Below are 19,619 nucleotides of genomic sequence, written 5' to 3' on the forward strand. Positions count from 1 at the left end.
AGTTAATATTTTTAAATCATTTTTTCACAAAATGTTTAGAAATGTTACTGATCAGTAGGGTGTTATTCCACCATTTTTACCAGAACATTCCGAAATTCTGGCGCGGAAACTTTCAATAAGTGAATAGCATTCTTCCTGGGTGATGGAAATCTATTCTTTTGAACTCGTGATGAGTTGTTGGCGGTTTTGAGGTCTTGGATTTTTAAAAACACTATACTCAAGCCTTGCCCATTCACGCTCAATGCAATTAAGGCCTGGTAAATTCCCTGGTCCAGACATTATTTTACTTTCTATTAAAGACACCCACTGTTGCTTTTGCAGTATGGTACTTTGCTCTATCTTGCATTAAAACAGCATACTAAGTCGAAATTTAGTTTCAGGTTCTTAAAAGAACCTTCCTCCAGATAATAACAACAAACGATTAAAATGTTTAAAAATATGAAGGAGGGGGGCGGGGGTGAGAAATTAATTATAAACCCTGTAGTTCAAAACCTTTTAAAACTAAATTGCTGACTATTTAACACAATTTAAAAAAGATTTTAACTAAAATGTAAAAACTGAAAATTTATATACTGAAATTGAAACAGACGACAAAATTAAATTATAAATAAAATTGAAACAGTTATAACAAAAAAAACTTTTTAAACAAATATATCAAGTGTTCATTGTATTGTACGAGCAAATTTACAACTTTATTTACCAACTATACAGCAATCTTTACTAATGAGTTTATATTATAAATTTAATTGCATAACAGCAATGTAATTGTAATTGAAAATTACAAGAGTCGAATTTTATCCAATTTTAGGTACAAAAAAGGGACGGGGGTGGAAAAATTTAAAAAACAGAATCCCTTTTTTTGAGTAAATTGGATAAAACGTCGATGAAATAATTATTCAGAGATTCTTATATCGATGTTTTTTAAAAAATCATTTGAAGACATCATGACAGCTTTTTCTAGATTACATATATTTAAGACACCATTCCAGCATGCATTACTAGTTAATAATTTTTTATTGCCAGCAATAACTAAATGACGTTTAGCACGAGAAAGAGCAACATTTGTACGAAAAGGACAATCTATAAACCCAATGTGTCGACTACGGACGCACGATAAAATAATAATTTCTTTCTCAGCTCCTTGGAAAGCGTCAACAGTAGACATTTGAATAGCTTTTAAATTGCTGGAAGTAATACACGATTTACTCTCCCGTAAAAAACAAGCTATTTTCGCTACTTGGGATTTATATTGTGTAATTACACCAACTTGATTTGGTTCTATACCAGTTTTAAAAATCAATTCAAGCAAATTAACAACAAACTGTGCTTCGCAAACGTTAGAGTAGCTGTTCTCAAAATCGCACTGTTCCTGCCCATTCACATCAATAAAAGATAAAGTTGGAAGCCAATTAACAAGTTTTAGGCGATCGTTAGCTGTTACACCATCTAATAACATATTATCATAAAACATTTTGTTGCATATTGAGCTTATCGATGGATGACATCGGTACTGTGTCCGCAAAACAAAAGGTTTTAAAAAAAGTCTCTGCATACGCTCAAACAAAGTCAACTCAAGACCCATATCGTGGTCTGATTCAGACCCTTGAATTGTCGGACTTAACTGTTTAGGATCCCCAACTAGTATTAACCTTTCACAATGAAAACGCGCAATAGGAAGCATGCAAACGGGCTCCGTCATTTGAGTACATTCATCTAAAAGTTGAACTTTAAATTCAAGTTTCTGCAAATATGGAAAGACACATGCAGCACATGTGACACCAACTACATTAACCTCGGTTAGCTTTCTTCTATTAACTCCAAGTTTGTGCTTTTCTATGGCTTTGCGAACATATCCTTAAATAATAAAGTTTTTATTAAATATATATATTTTTAAATATATTTTGTTATCTAAACTTTTTGATAACAAAATATAATTAAAAAATAAATACTTTTTTTATTCTATTTAATCTCACCTTTGTCCTTATCGCTAAGCTCGGTTTTTAGAAGATCGTTTAACTCACGAAGTTCGTGATCTTCTTCTTCACTTGCGTGTACAGTGTAAGGAAGTATACTTTTAGCAATTTTTTTTACGCTTCCAACACGAATAAAACTCTCAAAACCTAGATAAAAAAGCAGCAAGATAAACACCTGAAAGTTTATTTATTGTTTTGTTTATAAGTTACTGAAATAAAATTATAAAAATGTTATAAAAAGAAAACCTAAATCTAATAATCCTTGAAGCACTCTGTCAACAGCTACATTGGTTGCTGATGATACTAATAACTTCATTTTCAGTTTCCCATTAGTAAGTGATTCAATCATTGCAAACAAGTGAACAAGAAACACAACAACTGTCGACAACAAATAACTTTTACCTAGACAAATGAAATTTTATAATAATCATTCAAAAAAAAACATTAACAAAAATAAATAAATAAATAAAATACCGATAAGTAGAGAAGTAAGAGTGAAAAATTAAAGCAGTAATAGACTAGAAATAAAAAACACAATGAAAAGGTTCAAGATTCAAACCCAATCTACGCTCTGGAAGCGCCGAGCTCAACTCTCTGAGCAGTGGTCGCACTCAACCTGTTTCTCTGAGTAGTGGCTTTGTTTGGTTTGTGTTTTTTTAGAGAGTTTAAAATAAAAAAAAAAAGCAAAAAAAAGCAAAAAAATAAATAAAAAAATAGTGGCCCTTCTGAAGCAGTGGACAGGAAAATTTAATAAAAAAACATTGTTTAAATGGATTTAAAAAAAAAAGGAATATAAAAATGGAAAAAAGATTCTTCTGAATCTCATTCGACAGAATAAGATTTTGGTAAATAAACTATATAGATAAAAAAATTATGAAACACTTTTTTACCTGATCCAAAAACTCCATGAATAAGTGTCACACGATCATCTTTTAAAAACATATCTGCTATTCCTTCTAAAGCATTAGCTTGATCTTGATTTAATTTGTAATTGCAAACAGTTTTATTCAATAATTCGCGAACTTCTAATGTCGGAAGATCAAGCTTATATAAATTATATACAGTACACTTTTTTGACAAAAATGGACTCTCTAATAAATATTTTAGAACAGGTACATCAATGCTATTCAAAAAATCATCAATGTTTGAGCAGCAAGCAAGCTCGCTAGATGCATTGTAGGCTTGTATAGCATAACAGATTTCTTCATTAGACCAACTACCACGTGAATATCCTGACATTGGACAAATTTCCAATTCACCTGCAGAATTTGGGCCGTAAAATACACTCTTTGCAATAAAAGTTCCATCACGCTTAAAATCTAATGTTTTAGAAATAATCCATAAATCTCCCATGTTATATCGTGAAGCTGCTTTCTTTATCGGTAAAAGAAGATATAATGATACTTTGGATGAATGAAACTGGATTTTTCGCAAAAATTTTACTCCAAAATACACCTCAACTCCTCTTGAACTAAAGTATGCAACTGCACTCATGTAATCATTTATAGGTGTTTTGGTTTCAACAGATAACTGTTTACAATTGCTAACTTGTTCCATCCAAACAAAAAAATTACATTTTAAATTAGATGGTAATGAACATGAAAAAAACACTCTGCCATTATTTTTTCCATCTTTTTTTACTGTTCGCATAACAGCTGGTCCATGTTTACAACTAGGGGCTTTGGTATCAAACTTTTTTAAACAAAATTCTTTAGTAATGGCAGAAACATCTACACAGACTAAGACTTCAAAATATTTTTTAGCAACGTTGAATAACACAATATTTAAATGCTCCATAAGTGCAGCCTTAAATGTCTGCTTGTAATTTGTAACTGAGTTAAAACATGTTGGAATAATAATTTGCCGTTTTGTTACTATTTTATTTTTTATGTCATCCATTGAAGGAAAGAAAAGGGTCGAATTTAAAGTAGAGAAGGGAACCGAAAATGAAATTACTTGATTCACACGTCTTAAATCTTTAGTTCTTCTATTCACACTATTTGACAAACCAAGAACTTGAGGTTTATGGTTATTTTCTGATTCATTACAAAGTGATACTTGATTATTTAAAGATTCACTTGTTGAAGTTAAACCATCAACTTTTGCAACATCATGAACAAATATTGAAGAAAGATCATCTGTAGTATGTTCAGACACTATTGATTTGTTACAAAAAAAACTATCCTTTATAAGTACATCATTGATATTGCCATTACAGGTTTCAATTCTAGTTTTTTTATTTGCATTGAACGATTCTTGTATATTTTCATAAAAACTTACAGCTTTGAATTGCTGCAAACTTTTATTTTCACAAGATGTAACTGAAGATATAGTTTTATTGTCATTATTAAATAATGCAATTATGTCACACACACTCCTTTTTCTTTCGGTCAGAGTTGTTTTTTCTTTAACTTCATTACTAAATTGTTTTACAAGCAAATTACCCTCATAAAGTTATAAATTAGATTTTTATCAGTCTTACATATAAGCATAAAAATAAGACAATTTATATATTTAGCAAATGAAATTCTACCTTTTACTTTCTGGCAAAATTTTAAATTTTTGTAAAGGACAACTTTGGTTTTTTTTTTCCAATACTTTTTTGGACACACACAAATTTTTTTGCAACATCTATGGGAAGTTTCTAATATATCATAATAAAAAATATAAAAAAAAATTGCAGAGTAAAACTCTAGTATACAGATTAAAATCTTACATTATTATTTGTTGTTTTTCTTGACAATTCTTGATAAGTAGGCTTTAACTCTAATTCTTCATCAATTGATTCAATTGTAATCAAAAACTTTTCAGTTTCAAGTTCTTTACCTTTGCACAACTAAAATATCAATCAAAAATTACACTTTATTATACAAACAAAACAAAAATTAATTATGTTACAAGTTATGGAACTTTTTTTTTTTTTAAAAAAAAAAACTAACTGTAATGCAAAAAGTTTGAAACAAACTTTCATAAGCCAGTGTAATCTTGATAAACCTGTATAATTTTGACTAATATTAATAAAACGTTGAGAAACAAGATTTATTTATATTTCTGATAAAAAAAAAATTTAATTTTTAATTTTACTAACATAATTGTAAGTTTAATCAGTTAGCCACTGTATTTGAATAAGTTAGCCACCATATTTTAATCAGCTAGTCACCTTAATTCCTCATATATCTAACATAACTAGAATTAGTAACAATCAGTTAAAGATTATTATAAAAAGAGTTAATGTCAAAAACAAAATAAACATTTGTTTAGCTTTATTTCATATATCCCTAATTTCTTTATACAAAGTTTATTTTCATATATTTTTTTAAAAACCTAATTCTCCTAAACCACATATAAATGCACAAAGGATTTATTAAATTTTAGATTTTATTTGAAATTTAAAATCATATCAAATCACCTGATCTGCATTCAAAAAAGCTGAATCAATACACAATCCAGAGCTATCAAGAAGAACAGCCTGACAATATAATAAAACAACTAATGTAATAATTATTAAGCACTTTTAAAACAAATTCATACTTATTTTTATATAAAACTTTGTTCAATTTATATAAGTATAAAAATAAATTTTTAATCCACCATGTTTATTATGATTACATATTTGATTTTCTTTTTTTTATATATATATATAGTTATTGATGCTCCAATTTAATTGTTTACATACAAATCCAGTTTTTTGTTTAAATTTTTATAGATGCTATTTGATTTTCAAAATAATAAAATAACAAAAATTGATTTTTTGTTATTTTATTATTTTGAAAATCAAATAGCATCTATAAAAAACAAATATGATTTGACATTATGTCAAATCATATGATTCTATTTGCTAAAAGACCTTAAAAGTGACACAACTTATGCTTCTATTGAAGATGTTTTAGCTTGGTCATAATATAAATCAAGGATTATCTAGGTCCTATTTCAAAAAACCAGAAAATTTTTTCCTTAAAATATCCAAAAAATATTTTTAAGAAATATCTGGAAAAATCCAAAAATATTAATGCATTTTGTGTAACTAAGAATATCTCATGTTTTTAAAAAGAAATTCATTATATGTATGTGCGTGCAAATAATGTGCACATAATATAAACATTATGTGCACGCAAAAAATATTTAAATACTTTAATTTTTTTTAAAAAAGATTTATTTTTATGTTTTTTAACTATTATTGTTTATCTTCTTTTTTCTTCAAAATTTCATAGAATAAATGCATCCATGCATGCATAAATGGACTGTTATAGCCAAAGTCACAGTGGAGTGTACATTCATTGACTGACTAAAATAGGGATAGGCGCAGTGGAGTGTACATGCATTGTACAAGAGTTTAGGTTTTGCCAGGTATTCTTTTATATAAAAGAAAAGTATTTCAATACTTATTATACTTTATTTTTATAAATTAATTTATATATAAAAGTTAAATTAAATTACACTATACTTTTAGGTGAAATAGTCAAAATAAATAATAATTAATATACACGTAAAAATAAGAAAAATTAGTTGCACACGCATACAAATAATGCCTGACCTAACTAAATATAGCGAAAAGTATTTGGTGAAGTAAAATTTTACTGTTTTAATTATTGGATGAAAAAACTACGAAAACAAATTTTAACTTGCATTTGAACCTATTTGGATATTCGAAAAATGTGATAGAATTTAAAGAATCTAAAATTTTAAAGAAATATCCAAAATTCCGAAAAAGATAATCCCTGCATAAATATATGATGGAGGTAGCAATATGCTTAGAAAAAAGTCATGAGTTACTGGAAAAAAAAACAAAAAAACAACCAAAAGCAATTGAAATTTATTGTCATAGCTGTCATAGTCTCAGTATCAACATCACAACTAGAAGTAGCCAAATCTTGAGATAAACAATAAATGTAGTAACGGGTCTACAATAATGTATGTATAAAGGGATGGGAGAGGGTTACACAAAAACGTTCAAATGTGTAAAAGGGAGGAAAGGTGTTAAAGATAGCGAGTACATACACGGTTTGACTACCCCTCATTCATTTTATCTTTCCTAAAACTTGATTTCTTTCTTTCCAAACAAAGACATTGAATTTCAGTGGTTTTACTGCCTAGTTAGTTTATGGATGCCCTCTAATTGAAATATGTATGCTGATAAAATATACTTAATGCGAACAACTTCCTGGTGGTATTGAAATATGATGTTGAAAGTGATTTTAATGATTACAGTAAACTTTTTAAATTATACCCAATATGATAGACTGTACAAGCAACATGCTATAGTAAAATATTATCAAGCTATGATGAAATCCTACTATTGTAAAAGCAGTGTCTTGATGAAGGTAAAAATACGATTGATATAAAATCTAGAAATTTAGAATGTTTGGCCCAGATTTTGGTTTTTTTTAAAGACTAATCCTTAGCCATAAGCTTTATTCAATTACTCAAAATTTATCAAAAACTTGTCAGAATAAAAGATTGTGAGCATTTAATAATTAATGAATAGTAGAGTTGTCTTTTGCAATACTGCAGGAGATGAATAGTAGACTTGTCTTTAGCAATACTGCAGGAGATGAATAGTAGACTTGTCTTTAACAATACTGCAGGAGATGAAGTAGACTTGTCTTTAACAATACTGCAGGAGATGAATAGTAGACTTGTCTTTAGCTGAAGGAGAGGAGAAACAATTGTAGCTTTATCCTTTTATATGACATGGTTATTCATAGGGCTAAAAAATGTAATTCCATTACCAGTTTCTTGGTTACCAGTTATCAGTGGTGTGCCTAAGGGTTCAGTTTAAGGGCCACTTTTGTTCTTAATCTTTATCAATGACTTACCTGATAATATCCAAAACTGGTCATCAATCTGGTTAACAAAACTCAATTATAATAAATGTAAGGTCATGCATATTGGCAAAAATAATCCTCAAACCACTGATTCAGATACAAATCGAAATCTTAATCTAAAATGGGAGTTGCAAATTAATGCACAATTTGTAAAGCTAATTCAATCCTAGGTTTATTTTGTCGAGCTTTCATAGGTCATGCATCAGAAAATTTGCATGGTAATAACTTTTGTAATTTTCGATATTTTTTTACAAAATTTAAAATCTGTGAATAAATTTAAATTTAGTTTTAAATAGTATAGTTAAAAACTTTACTACATCAGTGCCCTCATTTTTAGGCAGGGGGTAAGTATTTTAGAGCTTTTTTGTTCCCAGGCCTCCACCATTCCAAATTTTTGCAAGGCCTTCTTATTTGGCATAGGTATGATCATACTTAAGTTTGGACTTTGTACAATGTGTGAAAGTGTCTTATCTGAAATATTTAAAAAAAAGCCAGTGCCCATGTTTTGAGTAAATATTTTTGTTAAAGCAAGTATAGATTGTATTTCTTTTTCAACAGAGTAATTAATCCATGGAATAACTTGACAGTTGAGATCATTGAAGCTGATGCGGTTGAAAAATTCAAGAACTACATAGACAAATTGTGTAGAGATAATAAACTATAATTTTTCAAAAACTAATAACAGCTGTTACAATACAATACAATTATGTTATTGTACTCAACATCTTATGTTATTGTACTCAACATCTTATGTTATTGTACTCAGCATCTTATGTTATTGTACTCAACATCTGTTCTCAGTTGTTACAACTCTGGCTTGTTATTATTATTATTATTATTATTATTTAATTAGTAATAATTAAAACATTTTAACAAATTTGTGCTCCTGGAGTCCTGAATTATATTTAATGATACATAAATCAAGAACTACATAGGAAATCATAATCATTACCATTATGATACATTGTTCATGAAATCAAACTAGATATTAGTTTTCACATATCTAATTAAAAAATAATTATGAATACCTGTGGTGTTTTTCAGGATATTAAATTCACTGGGCTTCCATATAATCTTGAGTTGAGAAGTTAGCAAAATGTTTAACACTAAATTTTTTCAGCTTTTTTAAAATTATTTAAAATTCTAGACTAAAATATATCTTAAAGTCATTCTATAATTTCAAAATAAGAAAAATTACAATCTTGGTTATTGGTATACGGTTATGTGTTCTGTTTGTGACACAAGGCACATAAAAGTTTATTTTCTTACCATTATTTTTTAAAAATAAATTTTTTTTCATTGAAAACATAACCAGAAAAATAGCAATTTAAATTTTCAATTTTCTAATTAAATTCTCAAACATGCAAAATGTTGTTTGACTACAAAACTTTGATGTGAATTCTAGAATGTTTTGAAACTTTTAATTGTATACAACATTATTTGCATCTATAGAAACTGTATTTTATAGATTATATAGAAATTATTTATATATAATTTATATATCTATTTATAAAAAACATAGTAATCATAAAAAAGTGTCATTTATTTTATTTCATTATTGAAGTATAAAAAAATGATAAAGGCAACTTAAGTAAAAGCCTTATGTTGTATTGTAAAATTAACTGCAAAAAAATTTCTTTTAAAATGTACCTTCTTGTTTTCCACAATAACTTTTAAAAAACCATCCTAAAACAAATAAACTTTAAAAACAATATCAAATAAGATTATATGATTTGATTAATATTAATAACAGTATTATTATTATTATTATTATTGTTATTATTACTATTTATTCATATTATTATGTTATTATTATTGCAATTATTTATATAGTCCACACCAAACGAATAGCACATGCAATAATTTAGTAATAAAAATAGGTGTATAAAACTCTTAAATTTAACACAATAATTTAAAACATTTTAAATTAATACAAGAAATAAAATACAATAAAATAGACAATATTGTCTTTGTTTTTGTTTAAAATATGTAAAAAACAAAAAATGAATAAAATGAAAAATACATTATGTGCCACACACCATTTCTGCAGGTTTTAGAGATTACTAAGACATAGAAATGTACCTAATAGTCAACCTTCTTACCTTTCTTCATAATAACCTGGATGCAACGCTTAGGCATGGAGGAAATGAGCATTTCAAGCAAAGATTGGGGGATTTTGTTCCATTCCATCGGATGGCCATTTTCAGTTCGGTGACATTACTGTACTGTTTTCCATTTGCATACACGTGACTATTCAAGTAACCCCAAATGTTTTCAATTGGACAGCGCTGAATGATCAAACAACTGGATGTCATATTCCATTACAAATTCCATCACGGTCTTTGTCGTATGTATCAATGCGTTATCTTGCATAAAAACAAATGTATGTCCATAGTTGGCATGCCCATATGGCATTAAATAACACTGATAAACAAATAAAATTTTATTGTGCAAATCTTGTTAACTAGGTGGTTTTTTAAAACAAATTAAATATGCTGATTTCAAATAAGCAAACCATTTTTCACCATCACGTCAAGTTGTAAAGATATTTGGGTTCAAATCTTTAATATTTAAGTAAATATTTTAACTTAAAATTTATTGACAAAAAAAATTATGTGAAAAAATGCAAAAGACTTTAAAAAAAATTTTAACAAAATGTTTCTCAGCAATAATACAAAAAGTACTTATTTTTATTACAAACAAATACCATTTTTAAAATCTCTATGAAAATACGCTTCTTTTGAGACCCAGGTTGACATACTCTTGAATAACTTTTTTTTCGACAATATTAGGGACTTTACCTTAAATACTAAAGATTTGAACCCAAATATCTTTACAACTTGACGTGATGGTGAAAAATGGTTTGCATATTTGAAGTCAGCATATTTAATTTGTTTTAAAAAACCACCTAGTTAACAAGATTTGCACAATAAAATTTTATTTGTTTATCAGTGTAATCAGAGTCTAATAATATAGTCTTCAGCTGTTTGTTTCCATTCTAAGAACTTTAATTTAGATAATCCAGCCTTGGAAAATGCACCCCAAATCATAACACCACCATTTTGTCTGGACAAGAAAGACTCTGGCTCTTTTCGCAAGTCTTGCCAATAATATTAATATCCGCCTGGACCATCGAGATTAAATTTCTTCTCATCGGACCAAATAATTGAGCCTCAATCAGGTGGACAAGACAAATGTTTGTTCGCATACACCGTACATTTCTCCATGTGATATTTCTGCATTGCCAACGTTGACATACCCTTAGCATACCTCAGATGTTTGGCTTCATGTAATGTTGTTTGTACCGTACACAATTACATGTCAATATCCAGCTGGGGCATATATCAATCCAGCACTACAGCTGGTGTTTGAAGCCACTTGTAGTGGCTTCAAACACTAGCTGTAATCACGCTTGGTTAATTTCAAAGCATTTGGATTTTGTTTTCAAATATGTATCAAGATTCTTCAAAATCTTCTCAATCATCTTCCGACTTCGCTGTATATGTTTTGATATCTCAGACGTTGATACATTGACAGCCTTGATTGCCTTAAATCAAAGTGACTTCTTCAGCATTTAACTTAATTACAGGGCCCATAGTAGTCCTCTGTAACACATATGATTAGTTTACATATGATGGCCCTTTGGTCTACATTAATATATGCATCACTTACCTAGCATTAACAATTCATTTGTTGCAGCTAGATGTTAAATGACTGACATGTGTTATCCATTTGTCACCAAAAAATATCATATGGTCTACCATATTTTGACACGGGAAAACATTTGGCGCCAAAAACAATATGTTTCTCATTACTTCTCTGATTATGATTATTTTTAGATATTTTAATGTTTAAAAAAAAAACCCTGATGCTAATCTGATGCTAACTTTTTTAGTTAAACTAAGGGCATCTATTTGTTTGGTGTGTATTGTATTATCTTTATTTAATAGTGCTTTACTGTCTTTTCTTTCCTTTTTTTTTTTCCTTTCTCTTTTGACTTTATGTTAGTTTTTTTACTGTTTTCTTTTTCTTTTTTTTTCTTTTCTTTATTTTATTTTAAATTCTTTGTTTTCTTTTTAGTATTTTTTGTTTTTTTGGTGTCACTCTATTGACTAGTTTTTAACTATATGAGTGACACCTAACCTTATTTATGTGAGTTTATAATATACTATTGCAAATTTTTCATATTTTATGGTTAAATAAATGGACATATTTTATTATGCCTAATAGTATTATTTTATTATTTTAGAATAAACCATAAAAAAAAGATATTTTCATAAAATTAATCATAAATGACTAGTTTTTTTTTTTTACATTAATATTATTACACACAAAAATTCAAATGTATGTATAATATTTCAATACTTAGGTAGTTCAAGTTATTTGCTTTACCAACACATAGCTTGGTAATATAGTAACAAATGTATCTGCTTAATAAATCATTTGATTAGAAACATTGATTTAAGTCAGTGTGATTTGAAGTTATTTAAATCAACAAATCATCAGTACCATACCATGCATATATTTTTGAACATAAAAAAATCATATTAAAAAAAAAAAAGTTAAAAAATCTTGCCATAAACATTAAAAAAATGCTTGACATAATGCACGTTTTTTATTTTAGTTGTTAAACCCAAAAAAACTTAGTACCTGCCATGTTTTTTGTTTCTTCTGCTTTTGATGAGTATACAACACCTATAAAATAGCTTTAATCTAGAATTTTTAAAAATTATTAAAATAAAATAGCATTAGTCAAATTGGATAGTTAAAATAAACAAAATTTATACATATGGGGGAATAGGGTACATAGTTTTGGTCATTTATAATTTTTACTACTTATAGTTTTGTTGCAGAAAAACTATAAATTTAACTTATTGACCACTTGGCCTAACCTAAAATCATATCAGTGCCTATGGTGATTTTAAAAGAATAAAATTCTAAAATTAATTTTTTTTTTAAGTTAACACCATTGGTTTGAACAAATTTCCAATAATGACACTTTTCAATATTATATTACTATAGAAAAATTAAAGCATTTTTAACAATGGATACACTTCCTGAGAATATTCTTAAAATACCTCCACTATGAAAATTATTATAGTATTAAATAACAGGGTAACATTAACTTCAAATTTGTGCAGTTTATTATTATAGTTAGAAAACAAATGTATTATACTGGATTAATTTGTATAAAATTACCTCAAATTGTTGTTATAGTTGATTATAGTTATTAAGCAAGTGTACAAAATTAATGATTTTTAAGAAATTATGTGCTAAGATTTTTAAGAAATCAGGTGCTTTAATAATTAAGTTAAATAAGTTAAATTAAATTAATTTTGAAAAATATCTACATGGAAATATTATAGCTGATGACACAAAAATCATGTCGATCAGTTCTTCTGATGAGTTACATATGATGAGTTATGTATGAGTATACATAATAAACTACAATACCATTTGAATTCTGCGTATGCTTGGACACAAGATTGGTTGTTTAGCTTTATTACTGACCAATGTTTAGTTATGCACTATGGCTATAAAAATAAGAGATACCCAATTTACATAAATGGTTGTAAACTCAACATATCAGATTTAGAAAGGGACCTAGAAGTGATTTTTCAGATAACTTGAAGTGGAAAAATCAAGCCTTATTGAGTGCAAGCAAAGCAAACCACATGTTGGGCATAATAAAGAAATCTTTTGTTCAATTTGATGCAGAACTGCTAAAATCTCTATATCTTTATTTTGTTCAACCACTTCAAGAGTTTGCTATACCAGTATGGGCTCCTTATCAAAAACAAGATATTGCCATTTTAGAAATATAGTGTCATGCAACTAAATTAATACCTTCAACCAATAAATTGTGCTATGAAATTAACTAGCTTGTCTTAGAATGCCCTCATTAGTTAAAAGAAGACAACATGGTGACGTAATTCAAATGTATAAAATTTTCAAAGGTTGCAATAAAGTTGAATTTAAAGAAAATAAGTCCTTCAAATTTAATTGCACTTGCGGCCATAACCTAAAGTATTCTAAAGAATTTTCTGTACATATTTAGTAGAAAATATTTTACTAAATCGAGCTGCAAATTATTGGAATGCACTGCCAGAGAATGTTGTTAAAGCTAATTCAGTAAATTCATTTAAAGCGAGACTTGATTGATGGGAGTTCGACCATCACAAGACTCAGCTGTCATAGTGTGCTTTAAAACCACACTCACTGTGGTTTTAAAGCACACTATAGCAATGCCAGTAACAGCATAAACTAATACTATATATATATATATATATATATATATATATATATATATATATATATATATATATATATATATATATATATATATATATATATATATATGTATATAGATATGTATATAGATATATATAATATATGTATAACTCCTAACTGGTTGTCAGAAAGTTTTTCCGCATTTTGTTGACACAAAAAAAAATTGCAAGACTAGAATTTTTTTTTTTATTACTTGATAGACTGCCTGCCCCAACCAAACCCACAGTGGATGTAGCAGCACTTCATTCCGGGTCAGGCTATAAAATAGTTGATGTAGCTCCACTCCCTTGCGAGTAAGGCTATAAGATAGTCGATGTAGCAGTACTTCCTTGTAGCAGCAGGCTATAAGATAGAAGATGTAGCAACACTCCGCAAGACAAGATAGTCGATATAGCAACACTCTGCGCATGATTTACAGTAAAAAAAATAAAAATATTTTATTAAAAAAAATAAAAATAAAGACATTGTTTATACTATTAAAAACATTCATAATGTTTTTTTGTTGTTTCAGAATGTTTTTAAAATGTTTTGTTGTTTCTTAATGTTTCAAAAATGTTTTGTTGTTTCAGAATGTTTTTAAAAACATTCAGAATGTTTTGTCAATTAAATTTATGTTTTTGCAGTTTTTTTAAAAAGTGATTAAATTCCAATTAAATTAATGGTTTTAACTTTATGACAACACAGAAATGTTGGATGAAAGTCAAAAGTAACTAAAAGTGACATATTTGTTGTTAAAAGAATCATTTTTTACCTTCTGTACTCTCAAATGCAACAATTTATAGAACTATATGTATGTATGTATGTATGTATGTATGTATGTATGTATGTATGTATGTATGTATGTATGTATGTATGTATATATATATTTAATTATCTTCACTTTTTTTTCAGATGACTGTTAAATGGTTTATTGTATATACATTTAGTTGCATCAATAGATTAAAAATTAATACTTATGTTTATTGATTTTTTGTTCTTTGACACAAAAATTTGAAATTTGGTGGAAAAAAATTGTTCTTTAACATTCTGGGAAAGAAAATATTTTTTGTATGATTGGATTTTACTATTCATGACTAATAAGAAGCAATTTTTATTAACGATGATAAATTTTCCAAGTTACCTTTACTTTTTATGTTTTGTATAAGCAAATACAGTACAATGTATTTAAGTTTGATTTTTTTAAACATTATTTATTATGGATATTATCTTTTAACTTTTTTTCACTAGCTTCAAAATTCAGAAATTACTTTACTGTTTATGATATCATTATCATTTTAGATTGGTAATGTTTTGAGTGAGATTTTCATTGTATTGCCAATTGAAAATATTTAAATAAAATGTATTTTAAAAATCATGATAGACTTTTCAAATCTTTGTTAGTTTTTTTTTGTTTAAGAAATTCTGAAAATGACATATTTATTAGTATTTATAAGTTGATATAACTTATATCTTGCTAAACATTTTTGTAGCTACTTTATACTTACAATAGTCTCAATATTTTACTAATAATTTGTTTTACCAAAAATCCATAAATAAACAATTTTTTTTCGAAATTTAATGCCCTTGATTTCACACTTGCATGGCTTAAATAGTTTTTCATATTACTGCTGCTTATTTACAAACCCATATCATATAAAATACCCATATCATATAAAGTGGGGATTTATATAAGAGTTTTCATTCTCCAAGGTGAGTTGCCTCTGCCACATCTAAAAAGCCCCACCCAACCCATTGGTATTTGCAGTTTGACGTTGTATCCAGGAAATTTATTGTTTTAGTTACTGTTCTAAATAGTCAAGTCAAAATCAAGAACTTAATTGATATATTTTATAGGAAATTCTTGTGTAAACACATAAATATTTCCCTAATAACTATAGATGTGTCAAAGAGTCAAAAACCTAAAAAATATAAATATATGTATATATCAAAAATAAAAAAACTAATGTTTGTTTTCTGTATTTTTTTTCATAATTAAATAAATAAATATATATATATATATATATATATATATATATATATATATATATATATATATATATATATATATATATATATATATGTGTGTATGTATGTATTAACCCACGGAATTAGGGTCGGCATTCGGCAATGCTGACCTAACTGCCGACCTGAAAGTGTTTGAAGTCGGCAAAAAATTGCCGACCTCCTTTCTACGTTTTATGGTCACACCTTTGTATCAAATAATTATTGCCGACCTCAAAAAGATTGAGGTCGGCAAATTATTGCCGACCTCATTTTTCCTAATTCCAAGGGTTGATGTATTTATATCTGTATGTATATATACGTGTGTGTATATATATATATGCAACCCTCGGAATTAGGAAACTTGAGGTCGGCAATAATTTGTCGATCTCAATCTTAGAGGTCAGCATCAAATCGACAAAAAAAAAATTGATACAAAGGTCTTACTATAAGACATCGGCAAAAAATTGCCGACCTTAAATACTTTTAGGTCGGCAGTTAGGTTTATTTTTTTTACTGTAAATCATGCGTGGAGTGTTGTTACATCGACTATCTTATAGCCTGCTGCTACAAGGAAGTGCTGCTACAAGGGAGTGTTGCTACATCGACTATCTTATAGCCTAACTTGCAAAGAAGTGCTGCTACATTGACTGAGGGTTTGGTTGTTAAAAATAAAAAAATTCCAATCTTGCATTTTAATTTTTTTTTGTGTCAACAAAATACAGAAAAACTTTCTGAAAACCAGTTAGTAGTTATATATATATATATATATATATAAAAATCTGTATTTTTTTGTTTGTCTTTGACTTTCATAGTTATTTTAAAGTAATTTTCAGGCAGAAGAAAATTTATTTCATAGACTTTTGAACATTTTTAGTAATATTAGACTATCTTATTGACATGGGACAATGTAGTTTCAAATATTTTTGAATAAATTTTTTTTTTAACAATGCAAAGCTTGCAAGAACAAATAATAACAAAACAAATTGTACTTGATTCACTAAAATAAATTATAGCTGCTTAAACCTAATGTAAAAGTAACAAGAAAAAAGGAAATTGATACTTTCGCTTTGAGATGTTTTTGTTTATTTGATTTACTGTGCACCTTTGGAAGAATGAGAACAAGTATTTTCTGTAACAAAAACATAAACAAAGCACTATTGTTTGCTTACAAACTATATATTTTTAATGACTATGTTTCGACAACATTTTTGGATAGTGCATTACAATAATTTGCATAATACAGTTGTATTGTCACCTCATCAACATAATACACCTTAGCCCAAGTTGAAACAATAAAAACTCTTTGTTGTTATACCATAGAAGTGCCAGCCATTTACACCATATGCTTTAAGTTTAAATACAAACCTTTGATGTGGAAATGATTTTGCAAATCAAATGCTTTTGCAAAAACAAGTAAACTGCATCAACAGGAAACTTGATCAACATTTCTTGTAATACAATAATAATAAGGTTTCTATTAAATTTGTTGTATATGAAAAAAACATTTTCAAGAAAGAAGTTCAACTAAAAAGTTAAAGATTGATTATTGTCTTGAAAAACTATTGTTATGTCAAATGGAGTGTATTTTTGTGTTGTCATAAATTGTTTTGAAAAATGAAGTGCACTTTTTTTTATTTTCTTAACAAAAATGTTTAGAAAAATTATATTTTGTAAATCAGCAACCTCTTCTGGATCTTGAGTTGTTTTACTGCTTGGTTGTTGAAGAGCTTTTGCCGAACCTTTTACATATTGTTGTGAATTCATATATCTATAAAAAGCTTTATCCACAATCCTTAAATCATACTTTCCTCTTGCTATAGAAAACTCAATAGAAACTTTTATTTTTTAATAGTTTATGTTGGCTACAAAGATTTTATAACTTCCATTTACTTGAACAATTTCTTAAATTCTGTTTTTCTCTAATGAGTGAGATAAAGTCTTTGTTTAGCCACAGATTCTTTTATGATGAATTTACGCACAAGTTGTTTATAGGCATATATAAATTACATGTTTCTTCAGATTAATTATTTAACCTAATCATACAATTCTTGAACATTTTTGGTATGAAAACACTGAAGCCAATCAACACTTGTAAGGAAATGTCAAATGATATTATAATCAGCTTTTCTATATAAAAAATTATTTTCCTTTGTATTTACATTCATTGTTTGATTTTTATAATAAAAAAATAATTTATGTATGTTAAAATTAAAATAAAAAAAATTAAAATACAATATCAAATGACCTCTGAATATATTTCATAAAACAAATTTACTATTAATGGCATTTATATTTGTTGAATGAGTAGTGAATATTAAATTTAAAATATTTACATAAGAATCATTTTTTGTTTGAAATGTTGGTAGATTTACATGCTGATATAGGGAACTGTCATTTATTATTTGATTAAAAACATGCTCAATGCCTGATGATCCTTTTATTGAGTTTATAGAACAATTCGACCAACTTATCCAAGTTAAATTCAAATCATTAACTATAATTAGATCTTTGAAACTTTTTAATCAGCATATTCTCTTGCAATTTTAAATACATTTTGAATTACTGTATTATTCGTGAAATCATAAGATCTATAACTGCATCCAATAAAATATTCATCATTTCCAAACTGGATAACAAGCCAGAGATACTGCATTTGACTCAATTTAAATGCATTATTGTTAAGTTCATACAAAATAATTTTGTTGTAAATTTAAATACATATTTATTTGATGTAAAACTATAAAACATTATACATTAACCTCAATGCATAATATTTACTGTAATTATTAAAGTAAATGTTATTAATCTATACAAATTGTATACACAGTGTAATATAAATTATATTACACTGTGTATACAATTTGTTTATAATTATATTATAATATAAATTGTATTACAATGTATAATATTTCATACGAGCTATTAAATATTATACATTAACAAGATCAAAATTTTCATACATTTAAATCTTTCTCTAGTTTTACAGTTTCAATTGTTTTTAAACGCAATAAAAAACAAAACTTTTTACCATTGTTGATAAAGAAGTAACAAAGAGAAAGTATTAATAACTTATTATACCCGAATAGAAGTATTTTTAAAGAGAAAAGAAATTCAAAATTTGAAACTAATTTTCATACGGAATATTTTGGCATTCCTTTATCTTTTCAATCCATTTTGTGCAATAGTTCGCACTTCGGCCACATTTTAAAAATCCTTAAGGACAGCTCTGCCTCGCGTTTATGCAGATACGAACAAAAGCAATTTGCATTTAAGTAAATTACTGTTTCAAAATTTCGCGCTCAAACGAAATAGACACAGACGTCTACAAAACGTTTTAGTGCGTTTTAATACGCTTTTTTAGACGTTTTACGTTTAGGTCAGGACGTTTAGTCATACAATATTTTTGTTTGGATATTTGGTTGCTACACCTTTACAAAATGTAATTGAGAAGATGAAAGTTGTAATTGAGAAACTTAAGATGTAATTAAAAAGATGAAAGTTGTAATTGAGAAACGTATGATGTAATTTAGAACATGATAGTTGTAAG

General features: G+C 27.2%; 1 protein-coding gene across 6 annotated transcripts; it reads right to left on the bottom strand.

Annotated features, from left to right (window-relative positions):
- Positions 1 to 638: 638 nt before the first annotated feature.
- Positions 639 to 19,351, bottom strand: LOC136071941 (5'-3' DNA helicase ZGRF1-like). Of its 6 annotated transcripts, none has more exons than XM_065797823.1 (12): positions 19,210 to 19,325; positions 12,449 to 12,493; positions 9,449 to 9,484; positions 5,383 to 5,442; positions 5,062 to 5,159; positions 4,913 to 4,967; positions 4,690 to 4,809; positions 4,507 to 4,604; positions 2,864 to 4,392; positions 2,220 to 2,375; positions 1,974 to 2,120; positions 639 to 1,854 (listed from the first exon to the last, which is right to left on the bottom strand). In XM_065797823.1, coding segments are annotated over exons 5-12 (3,069 nt in total). In that variant the 5' UTR covers positions 5,064 to 5,159; positions 5,383 to 5,442; positions 9,449 to 9,484; positions 12,449 to 12,493; positions 19,210 to 19,325; the 3' UTR covers positions 639 to 892. The 6 variants fall into 6 exon arrangements, with proteins under 6 accessions (XP_065653895.1, XP_065653897.1, XP_065653898.1 ...); XM_065797825.1 differs by having other exon boundaries at positions 4,507 to 4,617; XM_065797826.1 differs by lacking the exon at positions 5,062 to 5,159 and having other exon boundaries at positions 4,507 to 4,617.
- Between the last annotated feature and the right edge of the window lie 268 nt (positions 19,352 to 19,619).

This window comes from Hydra vulgaris, chromosome 05 (assembly GCF_038396675.1).
Source record: "Hydra vulgaris chromosome 05, alternate assembly HydraT2T_AEP".
In the NCBI taxonomy this organism is placed as follows: Eukaryota; Metazoa; Cnidaria; class Hydrozoa; order Anthoathecata; family Hydridae; genus Hydra; species Hydra vulgaris.

Coding starts and splice junctions, on each gene's coding strand:
- LOC136071941 (XM_065797821.1), bottom strand. Junction 9,485..12,448: donor AGAAACAAAAAACATGGCAG/GTACTAAGTTTT, acceptor TATTTGTTTTAG/GATGGTTTTTTAAAAGTTAT. Junction 1,855..1,973: donor GCTTAGCGATAAGGACAAAG/GTGAGATTAAAT, acceptor TTATTATTTAAG/GATATGTTCGCAAAGCCATA.